Genomic DNA, 19,201 nt, shown 5'->3' with positions numbered 1-19,201 from the left:
CCAAGAAACATTTGCTTCAGTCCATGAAACTCATAATATGGGCCAGGGATCTTTTACAGCCAGAATCCCTACACCATGTTCCTTGGGGGGCCTGCATAGCTATAATGGTGCAAATATAGCCAGATATCAGTAATGTTCCTTCTCTTTTCCTTGTCCCCCACCGCAAAAAAAAAATGGTGGCAAGGTAGTGATAGGTTTCAAAGATCAAACAAAACTTCTTTTTTGAAAACCTGTCATCTCCATTGCTTACCATGTCTCTCTTGTCTATCTTCTACTTGGCAACTACCAGGGGTGGGTGGGGGGAAACATCTCCAGGTGTAGATAATGGGCCAAACAGCCACCTTCTATGCTGCAAGCTTCTCTCAGTCTACAACTTCTATTCCATCACTTCATGTTGCAGAATTTGTGAAATTGATCCTCATGGCCCATAGGGACCGGGATTGCAACCCTTGACAAACATTTAATGAGGAAGAGTAATGGTGCTAAAACTCTTCACATTTAGCTTTTGCCACTTATAGGTGATGCTGAAGAGCAGAATTGTCTTCAAGGGGAAATAATCCCTGCATTCCTAATCTTTGATCACTACTTACTCCCTGAAAATGCCAATCTGCTTTCAAATAGTTCTGCCTACAACCAAAATTATCTGGTGTCTAGAATTATTTATGGAGCTGCCTACAAACATGAGGCATCTCAAGCTTTAATACTTTATTGCAGAGTCCTGTACAGCAGCTTTCGGCAAGGCATCACACTTTTTAGGCATGTTATTTTGGTGTAAATTATGACAACAGTAGAAAAAACAAAACTTGCATTTATACAAGTACCCTTAATGTAGAAAACAGAATCTACACTGCGCCATGATGGGAGGTTAAAGACCAAAAGCTGAATGAGAGAGAAAACTTTGAGAGAATTTTTAAATGCAGAGAGAAGTAGAGGCAGAGAGATGTAGAGACAGAAATGTAGAAAGTAGGGCAGAGACACCTGAAAGACCTGTAAACAATGATGGAATGAAGGAAGGGGAACAGATCCATAAAAGACCCAGGGTCAGTGGATAAGAAGACTTGGGGTCTTTAAACTGGAAGGAGTTTAGAACTGAGAGGCTCTGGAAGAAAATTTTTAATTAAATTTGTTAGTGCGAAGGGGTGAATGGTTGGCAGCACCAACACTACAGGACGTGATACAGATAGATGAATTTTGAACAAGTTTATGGAGCACAGATGGCAGAAAGCAGATAGGGGGGACATTGGCTAAAGACAACAGAGGTGAAAGAAAGCACAGATAAGGCTTCCAGCACTAAAGAATGAGATGGAACAGAACTGTGCCACATTGTAGAGCTGTAAGTAAATAGCCTTAGTGATGGATGAAATGCAGGGTTTCCAGCTCAATTCTAGGCAGGTGGCCAGGGAAAGGAACTAAGCAAACAGAAGAATTTATTTTGGGATGGATGAATGCGGAGTGGGGATGGGGGATGCAGAAACAATTGCTTCCCTCAACCTAGTGCTTAACTGAAGAAAATCTTGCCTCATTCTCTAATCTGATGTTAAACAGGCAAAATCGACAGCAGAGATGGTCAGGAGAAAGACCCGACAGCACACAATGTGCCTTCACATATTGTAAAATGCTTAACTTTATTTTCTTGGCTACTTCAGATTTCCATTAAAGGAAGTTTTCTAAATATTAGTGTTCTCACCTTAATTACCCCAATACTGAAAACAACCCATAAATGGTGCTAGACTTGTAGGAATGATCCACAAAACTGACATAGAAAGGAACAAAGTTAGTCATCGTGACTATAAGTCTGAGTCAGTTATGGTATTACACAATTAAGATAGTGTTTTATAGATTCTAATTTTAGTTTCTCAACTCTACACAACCTTCCAATGCTATCTGTAAAGTTCTTTGTCCCCAAGTTCCACCATCACAACACATCCAGACAGAGCCAATTTCACTGTAATAGAGTTTTGAGGCTATGAGTGTCTTGTGCTTTAACAAAGAAAGCTGTGCAGCTAGTACCAATGCTGGTTGGCAACTTAAAAAACTATGTTTATTCACACAGGACTAGATTTGATTTTTGTTTAAATCAATCAGTTCATTGTGTCAGGTCTCAACTTGACTATAGCATTGGACAAACCTCTGAGCTGGATGCTAAAACCTTACATCAACAGAACACATTGAGATAGATTTTGGTTAAAGGCTAGGCCAACAGCCCAAAACTTACCACAACCAAAATTAGGTAAGAACTGTAAAGTACTTTGGGAATGTTCATATTTAAACACCACCTTTTTTGGCACAGCATGGTGGTTGTCTGTATATGTAATGCATAATATTTTCTTGATTTTATATGGTCATCAAACCAAGGAATCAAATGCAACAGTAAAGTGGTCACTAAAGTGAAATTAGTGTTTGGCTCCAAGTCACTAATGCACAAAAATCATTACCCTGCAATGCACGAAGGTGCACCTGTGTAAAGGCACAGTTTAATTCAGGCTACTCCTTTCCTCCCGCTCTCCATGTGCACAGCCATTAACCTCACCCTTGAAGCTAAATGTGAAATTATTGGCTGTGACTTGGGCAAATGGGTTACTGTAAAAGAAATTACCATCAAGGGGGACACCACTATCCGAGTCCCATGACCCAGATCCACTACTGGTTGAATCTTCTGTGGTGGTGGGGGGGTAACTCAGCTGCTCAAGTTGGTCAATCATGTCACCAAACTGAAATGCAGAGCTGGACTCAGAGCGCACAGAATACGTGGGAAAATTAACCATGGAACTGGCTTCAGATTGATTGCCTGAGTTGGCCTTCCTGAACAATGCTGTTTCAGATAGGCCATTTAACCCAAGATTGGTCAATGAGCTGCTCTCCGACTGGTTGTTTAGTAGAGAACTTGTTTCTGATTTGCTATAGCACCCATGCAACCGATTGGCTTGCACCTTCATCTCAAAGAGGTCAGTTGTGTCTATTGGTTGGCCGTTACCATTGAGATCACTCCCACCCTCAAATTCAAGGTCATAATCTGAACCCAGCTCCATATTATCATTGACATATTTACTTGGGCTTTGTCCACCGCTTAGCTTTGCCAAGCTGGAGTTCGTCACTGGTGGACCGTCTGGTTGACTATAAACAGTAGAGCCCTTAGTGCCACGCCCTAGTCCATGGTAACATGGTGAAAATGCCTCTGACCCGCCAGCAAAAAAGGAAATCTCAGCAGGGTCATCATCAATGAACTCTTCTGTGAATTGCAACTGAGCGTTTGTCAATGTGAAAATTGGCATTGCCCTTCCCCGAAGCTGGCTAACATTGAACTCATTCTCAGTAATAAATATACCTGTGGTATAGTCATCCTCATCATTGTCATTTCTCAGAGGGAGCCTCCCGTCACTAACACTGTCTTCTCTAGTTAAACCACTATGCTCATCACAACCCGAGGAGGAGCGACTGCAGCTGCCTGCAGCTTCAGCAACAGAACCTTGCAAGGAGATCGGAGAGGGCTGATTAGAAGTCTTCCATGTCTCATCCAACGTTGCACTCCTCTTCACTTCTGATGGGGTTCTCTGAGCAGAGTGCTTGCTGACGAGGAGGACGGTGCTGTTATTGGGGTGAATGGGCCGACTGTCAGCAACAGTCCTATGTGCAGATTGGATGGATTGAAAGCAAACAGCAGCTGAGGAAAGAGAGCCTGGGACCTCTACACCTTCAGTGAACGATAAACTCTAGTGGGGAGAAGAAAACAAAATAGAACCAACAGCCACATTTGAATACTGCAATCAATTTTTGGACAATGCATTAGCATATTGTCACTTGATTTAACAAATCATCCTTTCCATTACAAATCATTCTTTCTACTTCTCATTTCAGCACTTTGTTTAATGCACAAACCGGCCCGATATATACTGTTTCCTTATATTACCTGGCTATGATAAATGGCAAGGGGAAATTTTATTAAATTAGTCAAAACTTCATGACACCCAAAACTATACAGTAGATATGTAGAATATCTTTGAAGTATGCAACAAAGCTACATGAGGTTAACATTGTGTTATCCTAATGTAATACAACTCCAAAACTGGAAGATCAGAGGTTTCAATTCCAGGATTAACTCTTACTGAACCCCATTGCCTCAACTGTATGAATCCTGCCAGTTTCCAAGCCAGGAGGCCGGACGGATTGCCACATGGAAGGGATGAGGGCTGGGAAAAGGGAGGAATTACCAGGTATAAGCTTGTCATTTGGGACATTCACTTGCCTTGCTGATGCAGAACAGCACTGACAGCAATTATGTACCAGTCTACTGTCAACTGTGTCTGCCTTCTGAGTGGCAAGCTCCATGAGAAGGGTGGAAGCGGTAAATAGAACAATACAGATTATCAGGTACTAAATATGAAACATCAGGTTTGGTAAGCACTCCGTCAATGAGACATCACACACCAATGTTAAAGTGCCGCAGGACTAACCTGTTTTGGCACGTCTGCGCTCAAAGTCCGAGCTGAGACTCGTGCTCTGCTGTGCCGCCTGAAGAACAGAGAGTATTTAGTAAGAATGTGAGGAAGAAAACCCTGCACCAGACAGATCGAGTCTTTGAACAAACACTCAGAGTGCAACAGGCAAGTATGCAATGCTAGGAGAAAGCACAGGCAAGGTAGACAGATGAAGTGCAGCACAAACACAAAGAGCAGAAAAGAAAATACCGTGTTCACACTCATTTGCTTCCAACATCATGTATTAAAGTTTGAAATTTCGAATTGAGGCATTCAACTTAGGCAAATAGAAGTCAAAACCTTGTTTCTAAATGGTTGTCTAAAGCCCAAGGAGGTTACAGTCAAATCATGTTTGGGGATTTTTTTTATATAAAGATAACATATATAATTCGAACTAATTTTTGACGTCTAATCTGCTACCATAAACCATCATTTTCAATCAGCTTCAAACTCTAAATCCGAGGTCAATAAATAAGAATGGCATTTCTAAACTGACATATTATGGTGAACTGAAGTTCAAAGCAGTAAAGGCAGGAGGGAGACACTTATTTTTCACTAGGGTGGCAGCCATCCTATGAATAGTGGAAATAATCTCAGGGAAACTTGCAGCAATAGCCACATTTCGAGGATAGCAACAACTACCTCTGAGTTGGTAGAGGGGCAAAAGGTGGCGAGAACAACTGGCATCTGGCTCAGGAAAAGTGTGCTACGGATCATTCACAGGTGATGATGTTGGCTTTATAGAGGAAAGTGGAATTAACTGATTGTCTAAGCTCAAAGTGTAAGCATTATTTCACTCATATAGTAGGCAACTTTTCTTAAAAAGTTGAAAATATACCCAACTACACCACACCAATTAGAATGCTGAATTTTAAAAATCAAGTCAAAACATTCTCAAACATGCCTTCCAGTGTGGTACAGCAAAAGCAAAGATGTGAATTGAAACAGAATAGGCTTAAGAAAACACTCCTTAAGCTACACATTTTACGAAGCTAGATAATGCACATAAAAGGAGCTGCAAGTCATAAAGTAATACAGAAAAGTAGAACTTTGATATGCAGAATTGCAAGAATAAAGACTCCAAACAATGACATTATCCCACTGTGAGCTTAGCAGAGCACTGCAGTAGCTATTGACCTTTTAAAATGCTTGACCAGGAAAGCAGCCAGAAAATGCAATTCATGCTTTCAGGTGGTGACATGCAGCTCCCTTAAAGTAGTAAATCATAAACACCCCTAAATATTACGACACTCTCTTGCAGACTCCCTTGCTCGACTTCAGATAAAATGATACTCAAAACACAGGAACAAATTAACACAAACAAGATTACACGACCACTCGCCCAACTATCAGTCCTGTTATCTGTTGGACTCGTTTGCTCAGATGCCCCCACTTGACATGTGGCAGATTCTGGCAACTGGGAGACATTCAATGCACAAAATTCGACAAAACAGACAGTAAGATCTACAAGAAGGGAGTATGAAATGAAACTTGAAAGAGACCCAAAATCAACACACAGTTCTTTTTTAACCAATATATTAGGAAAAAGATGATAGTCAGGAGCAATGCAGGCTCACTGATGACTGATAATAGTGATATTGTAAAAGAAAATAAGGAAATGGTGGGCATGTTGATTAAGTGCTTAGTGTCAGTATTTAGAGTGGAAGAGGGGGATGTCACGTCAGGCATCCCAAAGAAACTAATGCTGAATCAGGGACAGGGGGTTAAAATTAACACATGGAATATAACAGCACTAAATAATGATCAATCTCCAGGACCATGGTTTCCATCCTAGGGCTTTAGCGGAAGTAGGTGAGAGCACTGCAGATGCCCTAAATATAATTTTCCAAGTGCTCTCAATTTAGGAACTGTTCCTTTAGGTTGGAAAATTGCACATCATTCCCCTATTTAAGAAAGGTGTGAGAGAAGGCAAGGGAATTATAGACCATAGATGTCAAGAAATTACTCTAGTCTATGATTAAGGATAGAATGACTGAACACCTTGAAAATTTCCAACTCATCAGACAGAGCTAAAATGGATTTGTAAAGGATAGGTTATGTTTAATTAATCCAGTTTTTCTGAATAGGTGACTGAAGTAGAAGACATGGGAATGTCTACGGGTTTTATTTATATGGACTTCCAAAAGGCATTAGATAAAATCCCTCATAAGAGGCTGTTAGCTAAAACTGAAGTCCATGGAACTGAAGGCAAATTAGCAAGCTGGTTAGGAAAGTAGCTGAGTAGCAGGAGACAAAGAGTAAGGATAAAGGGCAGGTATTTTAATTAGAAGGACGTGACTAGTGGATCTGTATTAGGGCCTCAGTTGTCCACCATATTTATTAATGACTCAGACAATGGTATAGAGTGCCACATATCCAACTTTACTACAGATGCAAAGATAGATTACGAACAATATAAAAGATTTGGCAAAATTGTGCAAATGGATTTCAATGTAGATAGATATGAAGTCATCCACTTTCGACCTAAAAAGAAATGACAGAACAGAGTACCTTCTAAATGGTAAAAATCGGGAAACACTAGAGGAGGCCTACTGAAACCACTGCCTTTTCTGTCCCAGGCCACACTGGAAAAACTGAACTCTACATATGCAGGAGGTCAGAGTCTCCAGAAATGTGATATTAACAAAATTGTTGCAAAGTCTATCAGAGAGAAATTAGAGCAGGTTCAGGCTAGGGGGCAGGCATGAGCAGGCTACCAGTCACCATTCACTCCTGCTTCCAAGTTCTAGTCTCAGGCAGCAGTGAAGGAGGCATTGGTTTGTCAAACTTCCCACTTTCCAGAACTCCAGGGTTTTTAAGCTGCATCGACTGTGAAATTGTATAGCAACTGTCACACACAAGGTGCAGGAATTATCAATTTTATTCTTCTATATAAAGAAAACACAAGTTGGTGCCTTGCTGGTCTCATTACTGAAAAGGTCACCTTTCATCCTCAAGTGCAAGTCAACCACTGCACCAAACTTATCACTGGGTCAATATTCTGGAATTCTCTATCGAATACCATGACGGGAACAAAGCACAAGGTCTGCAGCAGTTCAGGTTGAAGGCCAAACACCTCGCTACAACTAGGGACGAACAATAAACTTGGCCTTGCCAGTGTTACCCCACATCTCGAAAAAAATAAATAAAATTCCACTCCTGCCCTCTATTGCCCCATTACTCACATGAAATCAACATGGTCAAGAAATGTGGAGTAAGAAAGTCTTGAGTTGGAATCAGAGACTATAGCTACTGTGATAAAACTCTGCCTACAGCCTTTCAGGGTTGACTGCAGGTAATTCTGAAACAAACAAGCTCAATGTTTATCAGTAAAATGCATGGTCAGGTTTGGAACTGGCAGAAGCAGGTAGTGGTGTGTGTGTGTGTGTGTGTGTGTTTGGCTCAGGAGTGAGATGCCTCCAACCTCAGCTATCCCAGTGGGAGCAAACAACTGCTGAACTCCAATTCAAGGAAGGGGGCATCCTACTTCACCCTAGTGTTCTCATGTGCCATCCCATAGCCAGCTCATTAATGGTACAAGCAATAGCAAAGGGACATGTCATCCACCAGCACTCTCCATCAGCGAGTGTTTCATGGAGAAGGTAGATTAAAGAAAGGAGAAAAATATATTTAAAATGGACCAAGAATGGTAGAAGATCGGAATGTTCCACTCTTGGCCAAATATTGCAGTCTAGAGCAACATTTAACAGGGTTATTCAATTGGTCAAGATGCACCTTTAGTTCATTCTCATGTGAAAAGATTGTGGAAATCATAGAGTAGTTTTAAATAGGAGCTATTCACAAAAAGACTGGCAATAGTGCATGAAATGAGATTAATAGGGTACATTTGTTATTGCAGTAAGTGCATGCTAATTAAGGCTAACATTATGTCAGTTTTTAAGCACACTGTACTCCTTTATTAGAATCACCAGCTGTGCACCCAGCTAAAATGAATGTCTAAGTGTGTTCTCAAAACTGCAAATTTCCCATCACTCTTTCTTCAGGAACTCCAGTGCTTGTGGAAAAGAAGTCAAATAACTCTCACCAAATTCACATGAAGATTCAAATTTAATTAAGGTACACTGGCAAGAACAAGTTCATAGTTAAAGATCCAAGATTGTCCAAGGTGCCCCACGACCATAATACTGAGGCAGTAGAGGGTCAAGTACTAGGCATAACAAAGGAGTCCTGGATTATTTGGAGAAATGTGCAAGTGGCAGCGTAGCTTCAAGTAATGAAGACAATGCTAGGCAAATTCACTGGAACTCTGGAGGAGAGGGAGAGGCTTTTAAAATAATGAGAGTTATTGATTATGATGAAAGAAGAAAGCTACTCAAAAGTGAGCATTGAACAAGAAGCTAAAAATACAAAATTCAGGAACCTACAGCAAGGTTAGAGACTAGGATTAAAATCTCGCCCCCCAACCCCCCTCACCAGTCAGTGAACAGGGACCGACTCCCAGAAAAGGTTGATGACACAGTAGGAGCTGCACTGATTGGGGAGATGGGGGAGTGACTTAGAGAACTGTTCAGCTTCCAAATTAGGAGCCAAGTAGTAGTGCTAAAGTAGGGGATAGACAAATGGAGGTGGGTGGATCAAATAACTCGACATGAAATCTTGAAAGAATAGTCTTTCTTCCCTCCAGACTATAAATTGTTATGATCTTATGGGGAAAAAAAGTAAGGGGCCTGGTGAAAACACAGCTGACTGGAGGTTAATTATCTGAACTTGAGCAAAGCCTCTTAGTGTCAACATTTAAAAACTGGTCACCAGGGTGGACATGATGAAATGTGGTGGGGGGTAGAGGGGGTGTGCGGGAAGCAAATGGAACAAGAGAATTTCTGAGCATGGATTAAATGTGCTAGTGTAAAGGAGGAGATGGCAAGTGGGTGCCCCATGTCTCAGTGATCACTGGTGGGATTATTTTTGTTGTTGTTTAAATGTTATTTTGTTTGTAATGTACACAAATTACTTAGATGTGGAGGAGAAACAAAGTTGTCTAAGTTCACCGATGACAGAAATCTAGATCAGGAGGGATCGCAATCAGGGAACACATGACCAAAACAAAAAGGCAGTCAGGAAGATTAGAAAGTTGGGCTGAGAAGCAACAAATGCTTTTTTTATTCTTTCATGGCATGTCACTGGCAAGGCCAGCATTTGCTGCCCCTTCCTAATTGCCACTGAGACGAAAGATAGTGTGTGATGAGCTGGAACTAAGCAGTGGAAATACCAAGAAAACTGGAGGAATCAACAAGGGCTGCGATTCATACTTCATTGGCTTAGAGATAATGAGACAAGAGGTTGGAGGGGCACTAGTTTTACCAGGTAGGAATTTGGTCAGCTCCTGCTGTAAAATGCGTAGAATATCAGCCCTAATATGAGTCCTAATACCACTGTCTAGACAAAACTTTAACTAAATTCTTACAAAAACTTTTAGTAAATGTTTACATATCAAGGAACTCGACTTTAATAGAAATATTATCCTCGCGTCTAAACGGGAGATAGACAAGCAATAAATCAATGCAACCTTTCAAATATAAACACAAAATACCTCTGATAAGGAGTAGTCTTAATCACACTCTCTCGCATGTAGTCAACGAGCTGCTTCTGTGTCCTCCCACTGTGGAGGAAAATGGAGAAGATTAACAATAGCCACTTATTTCAACACTAGAATTCAGGTTCAATATGTTACCATGGTTCAGAACACTGACAGTCTAAAGCACTTTGCCATGAATGGCCAAGGTATGACTGTAGAATGACAAATCCCTGATCTTAAATGCATTGCTGAAAGTATAAGAGGGGCCAGGATCTGCACTGCCCATTCCAACATAAAATGTAATTAAATGTGCATTAAAACAATAAAAATTATGAAACGCCCTTCTCACATATGGACATAGCATCATTGATGGTTTTTCTCTCACATCTATAGATTCAATGGGATCAATATTATTTGTGACCAGGAATGGCAATGATTATTACAGTAACAGAAGCACAACATGGAAACTGCCAAATCAGCTGAGTCTCTGCTGGCATTTACCTTCCATGTCAGTAAACAGGTTTAATTGCATATAGCATGCCTTGTTCTCATATCCTTTCATCCCCTTTTCCATCATCCGCCTCTTCAATCTTATCTTGAATGCTGACATAGTTTCTGCCTCAAAAATCAATCCAGAAGTGAATTCCACAACTTCGTAGCTCTGAAGAGGTTTCTCCTACTCTCTGTTTCAAATCTTTTGCATCTAAGATCCCTCATTCCAGACCTTCGACAAGTGGAAACGTTCTGCTTCAGAATATCCCATCCTTTATTTAAACACTGGGATTATTTAACAAAAATTATGTTCAAAATTGAGGGTTTTTGATGGAGTGTATGGGGAGAAATTAGGACAGCACAGGTTTAAGATAATTGGCAATGTGAGAAGGGACTGGGAGGAAAGATGCAAAATTATTTTTATGCAGTGAATTAATACGGTCTGGAATGTTCTGCTTGAAAGAGTGTTGGCAGCGGATTCAACATTAACTTTCAAATGGGAACTGGATAAATACTTGAACAGCAAGGGCTGAATTTTTCGGCAAGCGAGCAGGCACGCGCCTGACCCACTCGAGCGTAAAATGACGCACGACGACGTTGGGCAAGCGTACCGACGTCATCACGTGATATTTCGCCCTGTTGGCAGGCAGGTGAAAAGGCCAAGCGGCCTTTGGATTTTTTAATGAAACCTCATCCACGGGCAGGATGAGGTTTCCAACAGGATTCAAAGATAAAATTAAAATTTTGAAATATAATTTATAACATAACCCCGCTCACGCGACAGAGTCACATGAGGAGACGTTTTTAACATTTGTAAATTCTTTATTCTTGATTTGAAATATCTTCAGCTCCCTGAGGCAGCTCAGTGCCTCAGGGAGCTTGCATTGTGCGCACGTGCAAACCTCCGCGCTTGCCCTCCTCCCACCCCCACCCTGGCAGCACTCAGCATTGCAGCACGTGATTCACGCTGGCTGACCGTTAATTGGCCAGCCAGTGTGAAATCGATGTCAGGGCCCAATCACGGGTGGCGGTCGGCTTCACAACCGCTCCCAGGCCTGTCCACTGTGCCCGCCCGACAAAGTAAAAATCCTACCCTAAGAATTTGCAAGGCTGTTCTGATGAAAGGTGATGGAACTGAAAAGTTAACTCTGCCTCTCTCTCAACTGATACTACCTAACCTGCTGAGTATTTCCAGCACTTTGTGTTTTAATAAACCAATAAATTTAATCTTAATAGTTTTTGCCTATATGATTTGGTGACATTCCCTGCTTCAAGCACGCAGTATTCACATTCCTGGGTTAAGTATAGCAAAACCCCTGTTCTACAACTCCAACTGCAAAAGAGTATCTTTGTGTAGTCCAGCTAAAACAAAATTGCCATTTCAGTGTCAATTGTTTTATGCTGGGCCAATCCTAACTAGGGAGTGAACTAAGTCTAAGTCTGGCTAATTTCAATTTTCATTTATAGCCTTACATCCAGCAATCACTCTGGGATTTAACCCAGGTAACCTGAGGCAAGAGAACAGTGTGTAACCCACTGCATCATATACTGTTCCCCCTCCCACCCTGATTAATGAACTTGATACTGTATTCCTTACATGCAGGTTGCACATCTTATTAATTTTAGGCCGCTACTGTTCTAAGGGCTGGCGTGAACAAGCAACTTTGAACATACATAAGTAATGCAATCTGTTTTGACCTTCAGTTCATTCATTTGGCAACTGGCATTTGTGATTATATGTGTATATTTTTATATTTATGTATTCTATGTAGGTAAGCGTAAAACTGCGTGTCAGTGTGTGTCCAGGGTTAGTCAGAGGTGAGGTTGTTGGAGCCGGATTGTCTGTAGAAAGTAAGGGATGAAAGAGTAAAGGTGCTTTCTTCCTGCATTTGTAATGAGGCTTTATGGGGGGGGGGGTTTAATTGAAAAGTAAACAGAGTAGATTTAAAATTTGCATTTGGGATTAAGTGTTGAAATTGGTTTGTAGCTGTTACATTTCAAAGTAGTCTCAGAGGTAACAGAACGTTTGTATTTGACAGGAGATTTGCGAATAAACAGAAGCAGGCGTTTTAAAATTTTACTGACCCAAAATAGTAGTGAAATAGGGTCATGCAAGGTTTTAATATTTGGGAAACTAAGTTTTCAAAGAGATATTTGAAAACAATGGTCATCTTCGAAAGGGGTGAAAAGCAGGATTTCAGATGTAGCAAGTTTGGGTGAAGCCGTAGCTGTGGGTGAAGTCCCACTGAAGGCCATCTCCTGTGTGTGGGACGTGTGCTGGAAAAGCCATGAAAGTCACTTAATTGAAGAAAGCAACTCAGTTTTGGGCCAAGAGAATAGTTGCCCTGAGAAAGAGTTCGTTTCAAATTTCACTTTGGAAAACCACATCAGTGTGGAGTTATTCTGGGAAGTTGTGGATCATACTTCTGTTTAAAAATGAAAGCCATTTCTTGGTTTGGGTAATATTTCCTGGATTTTATGGTTAAGGATCTCTAAGAACTGTTGCCAAAAGGATAGTTTTGTATGCCTTTGATAAAGCATTTTGGGGGTTGTTTTGTAGGATTTTTTCTGTGTATCTTGTATCTTGTGTGTTATCTTAAGTTGTGTATCTTAAGTTTCATAGTTGCTTTTCTATTTCTCTAATAAACATTTTAATTCTTAAAATTTTTAAAGTTATCATTGGAGTCCTGTGCTTTTGAGTCCAGTAGCTTTCCCTCCTCATTTCTACAATACAAAAAAAAGATTATGATCAGAAGAGACGTATTTCAATTGGAGATCTGGCTTGATCAGCATTACCATCAGCTGTGGTTGTAACACATTATCTTCTGAGAAAAATGACTTCAGCTTTAAACAACCATTTTAATACATTGAGATGTAGGAGTCATCAGCAAGGCTAACATGCCTTTGAGAAGGTGACAGTGAGGCCTTCTCCGTGAACCACTGCAGTCTGCAGTGAAAGCACTCCCACAATGACGCTGGGTTGGGTGTTCAGGACCTTGACCCAGCGACCATGAAGGAATGGTGATTTATATCAGTGATATATGTCTAAGTCAAAATGCTGACAGACTTGGAGGTAAACTTGGAAGTAAACTTGGAAGTGACAGTGTTTCTAGCACCAACTGCCCTTCTCCTTCCCGATAGTAGAGATCACAGGTTTCGGAGGTGCTGTTGAAGCCACCTTGGAAAGTTGCTGCCGAACATCCTGTATATAATACACTGTAGCTACGGAACAGTAGTGTGGGACGGACTGAATGTTTAAAATGGTGGATGAGGCATTATCAAGCAGGCTATTTTGCTCTGAATGGTGTTGAGCACAAGTGTTGCCGCAGCTGCACTCACCCAGGTAAATAGATATTCTGTCGTACTCTTGACTTGTGACATGTAAGTGGTGCAGAGCCTTTGGGGAATTGGGAGATGAGCCACTCGCCATATAATTCCCTGCCTTTCAACTGCTCTAGTAGGCATGGCATTTATGTGGTTAGTCCAGTTAAGTCTCTGGTCAATGGTAACTGCAGGATGCTAGTGGTAAAGGGCCCGGTTATGGTAATACCACTGAATGTCATGGGGACTTGGTCATTACCTGGCACTTATGTGGCAGAAAGTTGCTTGCCACTCATCAGCCCAACTCTGAATTTTGTCTTGGCTTTGTTTCGTGCAGATATGGCATGCTTCATGACCTACGGTTTCGAATGGAGCTGAACATTACAATCATCATCAAACAATCCCAATCAAGTATGGATAATTGGCAAAGAACTGGAAAATGGCCAATGTAGGGCTTTTTCTAAAAAACGAAACGCAGCTAATCTGGGTAATCGAGGTAGTTTAACACCTATAGTAGAAAGAATGTCTGATCTTATGATGGAGGGAAGGTCACTGAGGACAAATCAGGCTGAGGACATGTCCTAAGGAACTCCTAAAGCAGGACTGAGATGCAATTGACCTCAAACGATGACAGCTATCTTCCATTGTGCTGGGTATAGCTCCAACCAGTGCAGAGTTTTCCCCTTGATTCCCATGAACTTAATTTTGCTAGGGCTCCGCGGTGCCACACTCAGTCAAATGCTGCCTTGATTCGGGGGCAGTGATTTTCATCTCGCTTCTTGAATTCAGCTCCTTTATCCATGTTTGGACCACGGCTGTAATGAGGTCTGGACCCTCTCTGAGGGTCATTAGTCTTTGGAATTATCTTCCATAGAGAGCAATAGAGGCTGGGTCATTGAATATATTCAAGGCTGAGTTGGACAGATTTTTGATTCACAAGGGAGCCAAGGGTTATGGGGGACAGGCAGGGAAGTGGAGTTAAGGCTACAATCAGATCAGCCATGATCTTATTGAATGGCAGAGCAAGTTCAATGGGCTAAATGGCCTACTCCTGCTCCTATTCCTTAAGATCTTATGTGCAGTCGGTAATACAACCAATGACTCGTGCAGGCGGTAAGGCAACCAATGACTCGTGCAGTCGGTAAGGCAAACAATGACTCGTGCAGTCGGTAAGGCAAACAATGACTCGTGCAGTCGGTAAGGCAAACAATGACTCTGGCATTCGGTAAGGCAACCAATGTTTTTCCAGTTGTGGAATTATACAGGATCCAGAGAAGGTAACCATTTGGCCCATTGTGCTGTGCCAGCTCTTTGATAACTCTCATTCACCAGCAACAGTCTTGAATTTCTGTACTCAGCAACAACACCAAAGATTCTTGCATTCAGCAATGGCAGTGTTGATGCAACACCATTATACATGTTACCAATCCCCTCCAAGCCACACACCATCCTGACCTGCAATCACAATCGCAGTTCCTTCACTGTCGTTGAGTCAAAATCCCAGAACTCCCTTCCTAACAACACTGTGGGTGATCCTACCCCACATGGACTGCAGCGATTCATGGCGGCAATTAGGGATGGGCAACAAGTGCTGGCCTAACCATTGAGGCACACATCCCGTGAAAGAGTATTTCTTACAAATCAATATCTGTATTGATATCTGGCTAGAGATTGGATTATGATTGTAAGATGTACAGATCACAGTGATTGCATTAAATTAATTGAATGCTGCCTGGGGAAGGCTGCGCATGCCCAACAAATGAATTTTGAAAGTTTTTCACTCAAGACTTGAGAATATAACCTAGGCTCTCACTCCAGTGCAATACCGGTGTATTGATATAGAGATTCCACATTTGGGACGAGACATAAAACCAACTGTCTGCCTTCTCAGGTGGACATAAAACAGAACCGCATAGCACTATTCAGAGAAGGGAGATGGGAGTTCCCTTGGTGTCTTGGCCAATATTTATTCTGATACCAATATCACCATTATCTGGTAATTAAATTCATTGCTGTTTGTGGGACCTTGCTGGGCTTCTGTATTTTTCTACATTGCAATGGTGAGACTTCAAAAGTATCTAATTGGCTTTGATCAATTTAGGGTGTGCCCTGGCAATGAAAAAAAGTGAAAAGTTTTCATTCATTCAGCTTTGAATTCTAAATAGAAACAAAAAGCACAGGTTTTCAAATCATCCATCTTTTTCTCAGTCTACATGCTACCTTTATTGGTTAGAATCTCACTTTGAAGCAAAAGTAGCTAAAATCTCCAGTGCCATAAATTGGGACATATTACATAATGCAGACACTTGTAATCCAGTACTTAGCATTCAGGGGGCACAGGGTGTCCTCACTTAAAGTTGTGGCTGAATTCCTGAAAATCGCAACTGAAGTAGTGTAAATAATAAGTTGGGAACCCTATGTGGCCATAAAGTGGGTCAAGGTTAATTGGGTTAGCTGAAACAATATGACCAGAGAAACTGCCTTGGAATGCATAGCTTCCTCTAAGGGGGAAGTATAAATATGGTTGCTGCAACCACTGCTTCGAAGAGAAGGACGGTCCCTTGCATGCATGCTTGAATAAGCCAGCTTAACTCTACTCCCTCTGGGCTCTGTGTGGTGACTGAAATACCCCACTACAGCAACTATAAGTGAAAGGATTTTAAGTAAGTTATGGGTTCCCACAGGAATCCACGTTAAAGCCAGAGTTAGATTCCATCAGATATTTGTCGCCCGGAAAAAAACAATGTACAAGTTGAAACACTACACTGTGTTCAGTACTATGCATTCCTAGATAAAGTAACTTGCAAAATAAATAATTAAATATGAGCAAAATTTAATACATGATATAATTTTTAAAAGTAACACACCAGAGTAATTATAGATTCATCAGTCTCCATCTCATGGCAGAGGTTAGTCAGTGCAGGAAGCTGCTAGAATCCTGGGACTACGTGCATCAACTAACCTCTGTCACTAGCTGGAGGCAAGGAGCTTCAGATCAGAGCCAGAGCCAGGAGCAGAGCAGCTGAAAACAGACACTGGTAAGAACAAGGGGCAGGAAGCAAGGGTGGGAGGCATGCTGGAGAGCAACATGGGGGAACGAGGCAGGCCGGAGAGTAATGTCAGGCAGGAGGCAGGCTGGAGAGCAACAAAGGGGAGGAGGCAGGTGGAGAGTAACGTCAGGGAGGCTGGGGCTGCAGCGAGAGTGGTGGGGGTGAAAGAGGGACTAAGGGTAACAGCGGAAGCGCTGCGGGAAAGGCTATGTGCGTAAGCAGGCCACAGAAGAGGAAGTCTGCGACAACTGACTTTAAAGTGGAACTGGAAACGTTAAATGGATTTACTGACACTACTTTATTAATGACGTTAAAGTGAAACAACATTAAGTGATTAGCTTTATGAGAGGGCCTACTGTATGTGGCAAATGATTGCCTCAGTTTCATTATAAATTTTGAAGTTAAGCGTGACAGAAACGTGCATTGTTCTTAGATGTGACAGAAACAAACCTTTGAATACTATAATAGCAGTAGTAAGCTCGCCAACAACTTACTCCTTTAAATTCTGCATATAATTCAGCTACAGCCCACAAGACTCTAATTTCTGCAAACCAGCTAATTAACAATTACTATAAATGTTAAACAATTAAAGTGTAATTAACATCTACCTGTATCTGAAGGAGGAGCCCCGACTGAATAAAACCGGCTTGGCCTTTGGTTTAGGTTGGTCCAGGAGTCTGAAGAAGGTATGGTACTCAACACAGTTCTTCCAGAAGATCTTACACAGGTCACGGTCAGCCAGCAGAAATTCCAATGTATCCTGGTATGAATCCTGCAATCAAGGCAGTGTCACGGGTATTACAATTATCTCTTAAAAACAACTTGCATCTAATGTGGTATCTTTTACATAGAAAAAACCATCACAGGACATGCAACAGGGGTGGACAAAAAGTCAAAGGAGGAGACATTAAGGAACACTGACCAAAAGCTTGGTCAAAGAGGTAGGTTTTTAAGGAGGGTCCTGAAGAAGGAGAGCAGGAAGTGGTTAACAACCTGAGAACAAAGGCAGTGAAGGTTGAGAGAAGTGTGAAGACAGAACTGGGTGTCATCAGCATGTACATGAAACTGACTCTGTCTCAGGAGAACGTTACCAATGGGCAGCATGAGGATGAGGAAAGTGGCTGGGGTGGGGTGGGGGGTGTGGGGTGGGGGGCTGCAAGGTTACAGCCTTGGGGACTCCAGGAGTAAAAGGTACGAGGGCAAGAAGAAAAGCCAATGCTGGATATGTCCTATCTACAATTGGATAGGCAAGAAAGAAAAAAGAACTTGCATTCTAATAGTTCTTTTCACAACCTCAGGATGTGCTAAAGCATTTTACAGCCAATGAAATACTACAGTAACATAGGAAACATGGCAGATAATTTATGTACAAGATCCTGCAAACCTCAATGAGGTAATGACCAGATAATCTGTTTTAATGACTTTGGTTCAGCGATGACCAGAACACCAGACAGGCTCCCCCTGCTCTTCAAGTCGTGGCATGACATCTTTTGCGTCCACACAAAAGGGAAGATGCGGCCTCGGAACGTGTGATCTGAAAGGCAGCACTCCTCATAACTTCACAAGGCTGGCAGCCTAGATTTTACGTTCAGGTCTGTGGAATGGGGCTTGAATCTTCTGGCTCAAAGACGAGATTTTTACTCACTGAGCCATGACTAACATCTGAGAATGCACAAATGGCCAGAGTCTGAGAATAGGGAGTGGTGCAAAATTAGAGGAAGGTAGAGGTGTGAGGACAGGCTGTAAAGTTCTGAAAGAACATGGATTGTAGAGAAAGGATATTCATAGTTACAGAGGATTGCATTTAAATGCAGCTATCCCTTGTTTAGCACTCCATGGGCAGAATTTTTGTCTCGTCAGGCAGGCGTGCCCCTGACCCAAACGAGCACAAAAAGTCGCGCGGTGACGTCAGGCGAGCGTCCCAACGTCATCGCTCACTAGCACGAGATTTCAGTCGGCGGGCAAGCTCGGGAGCCAGCAGGGCACCCGCCAACAATTGGCCTATTAAGGCGTTTAATGAACCAAATGAAAATTTTCACTGCCCATCCAACCATTCAGTTGATGGGCAGGCAAAAAGGCCAAGCGGCCTTTACATTTTTGGCGGAACCTCATCCACGAGCCATGTGTTCCTAAAAATCGGCATGCTAAACAAAAATGTGCTAAACGAAAATCCTTTTCCTGTAAGAAAACGTAATAAGGGTGGGTTAACCTCCTGACCTGTAATTTTTGCATTAAAAACCAACCAGCTGCCTTGAACCTAACTGGCCCAAAAATCCCCTCTTTACCTACTACTCTTACTAACTTACTACTCTTTCAACTTAACTCAC

General features: G+C 41.8%; 1 protein-coding gene across 5 annotated transcripts in view; it reads right to left on the bottom strand.

The window, feature by feature from the left end:
- The window catches only part of farp2 (FERM, RhoGEF and pleckstrin domain protein 2), a 188,895-nt gene that overhangs the window by 79,100 nt on the left and 90,594 nt on the right, over positions 1–19,201 (bottom strand). For 3 of the 5 annotated variants that reach the window (XR_013579581.1, XM_078563521.1, XM_078563522.1), the window contains exons 9-12: positions 17,483–17,646; positions 10,027–10,095; positions 4,452–4,509; positions 3,326–3,710 (exon numbers count right to left, since the gene is read on the bottom strand). Coding sequence is in view for 4 of the 5 variants with exons in the window: in XM_078563521.1 (XP_078419647.1) it covers positions 3,326–3,710; positions 4,452–4,509; positions 10,027–10,095; positions 17,483–17,646 (676 nt within the window). In the remaining variant the exon portion in view is untranslated. The remainder of the gene's footprint in view (positions 1–3,325; positions 3,711–4,451; positions 4,510–10,026; positions 10,096–17,482; positions 17,647–19,201) is intronic. The other 2 variants (XM_078563524.1, XM_078563523.1) reach the window with 1 other exon arrangement.

Source organism: Cetorhinus maximus, chromosome 19 (assembly GCF_964194155.1).
Source record: "Cetorhinus maximus chromosome 19, sCetMax3.hap1.1, whole genome shotgun sequence".
Lineage (NCBI taxonomy): Eukaryota > Metazoa > Chordata > Chondrichthyes > Lamniformes > Cetorhinidae > Cetorhinus > Cetorhinus maximus.
This window is presented reverse-complemented; position numbering and strand designations above follow the sequence as displayed.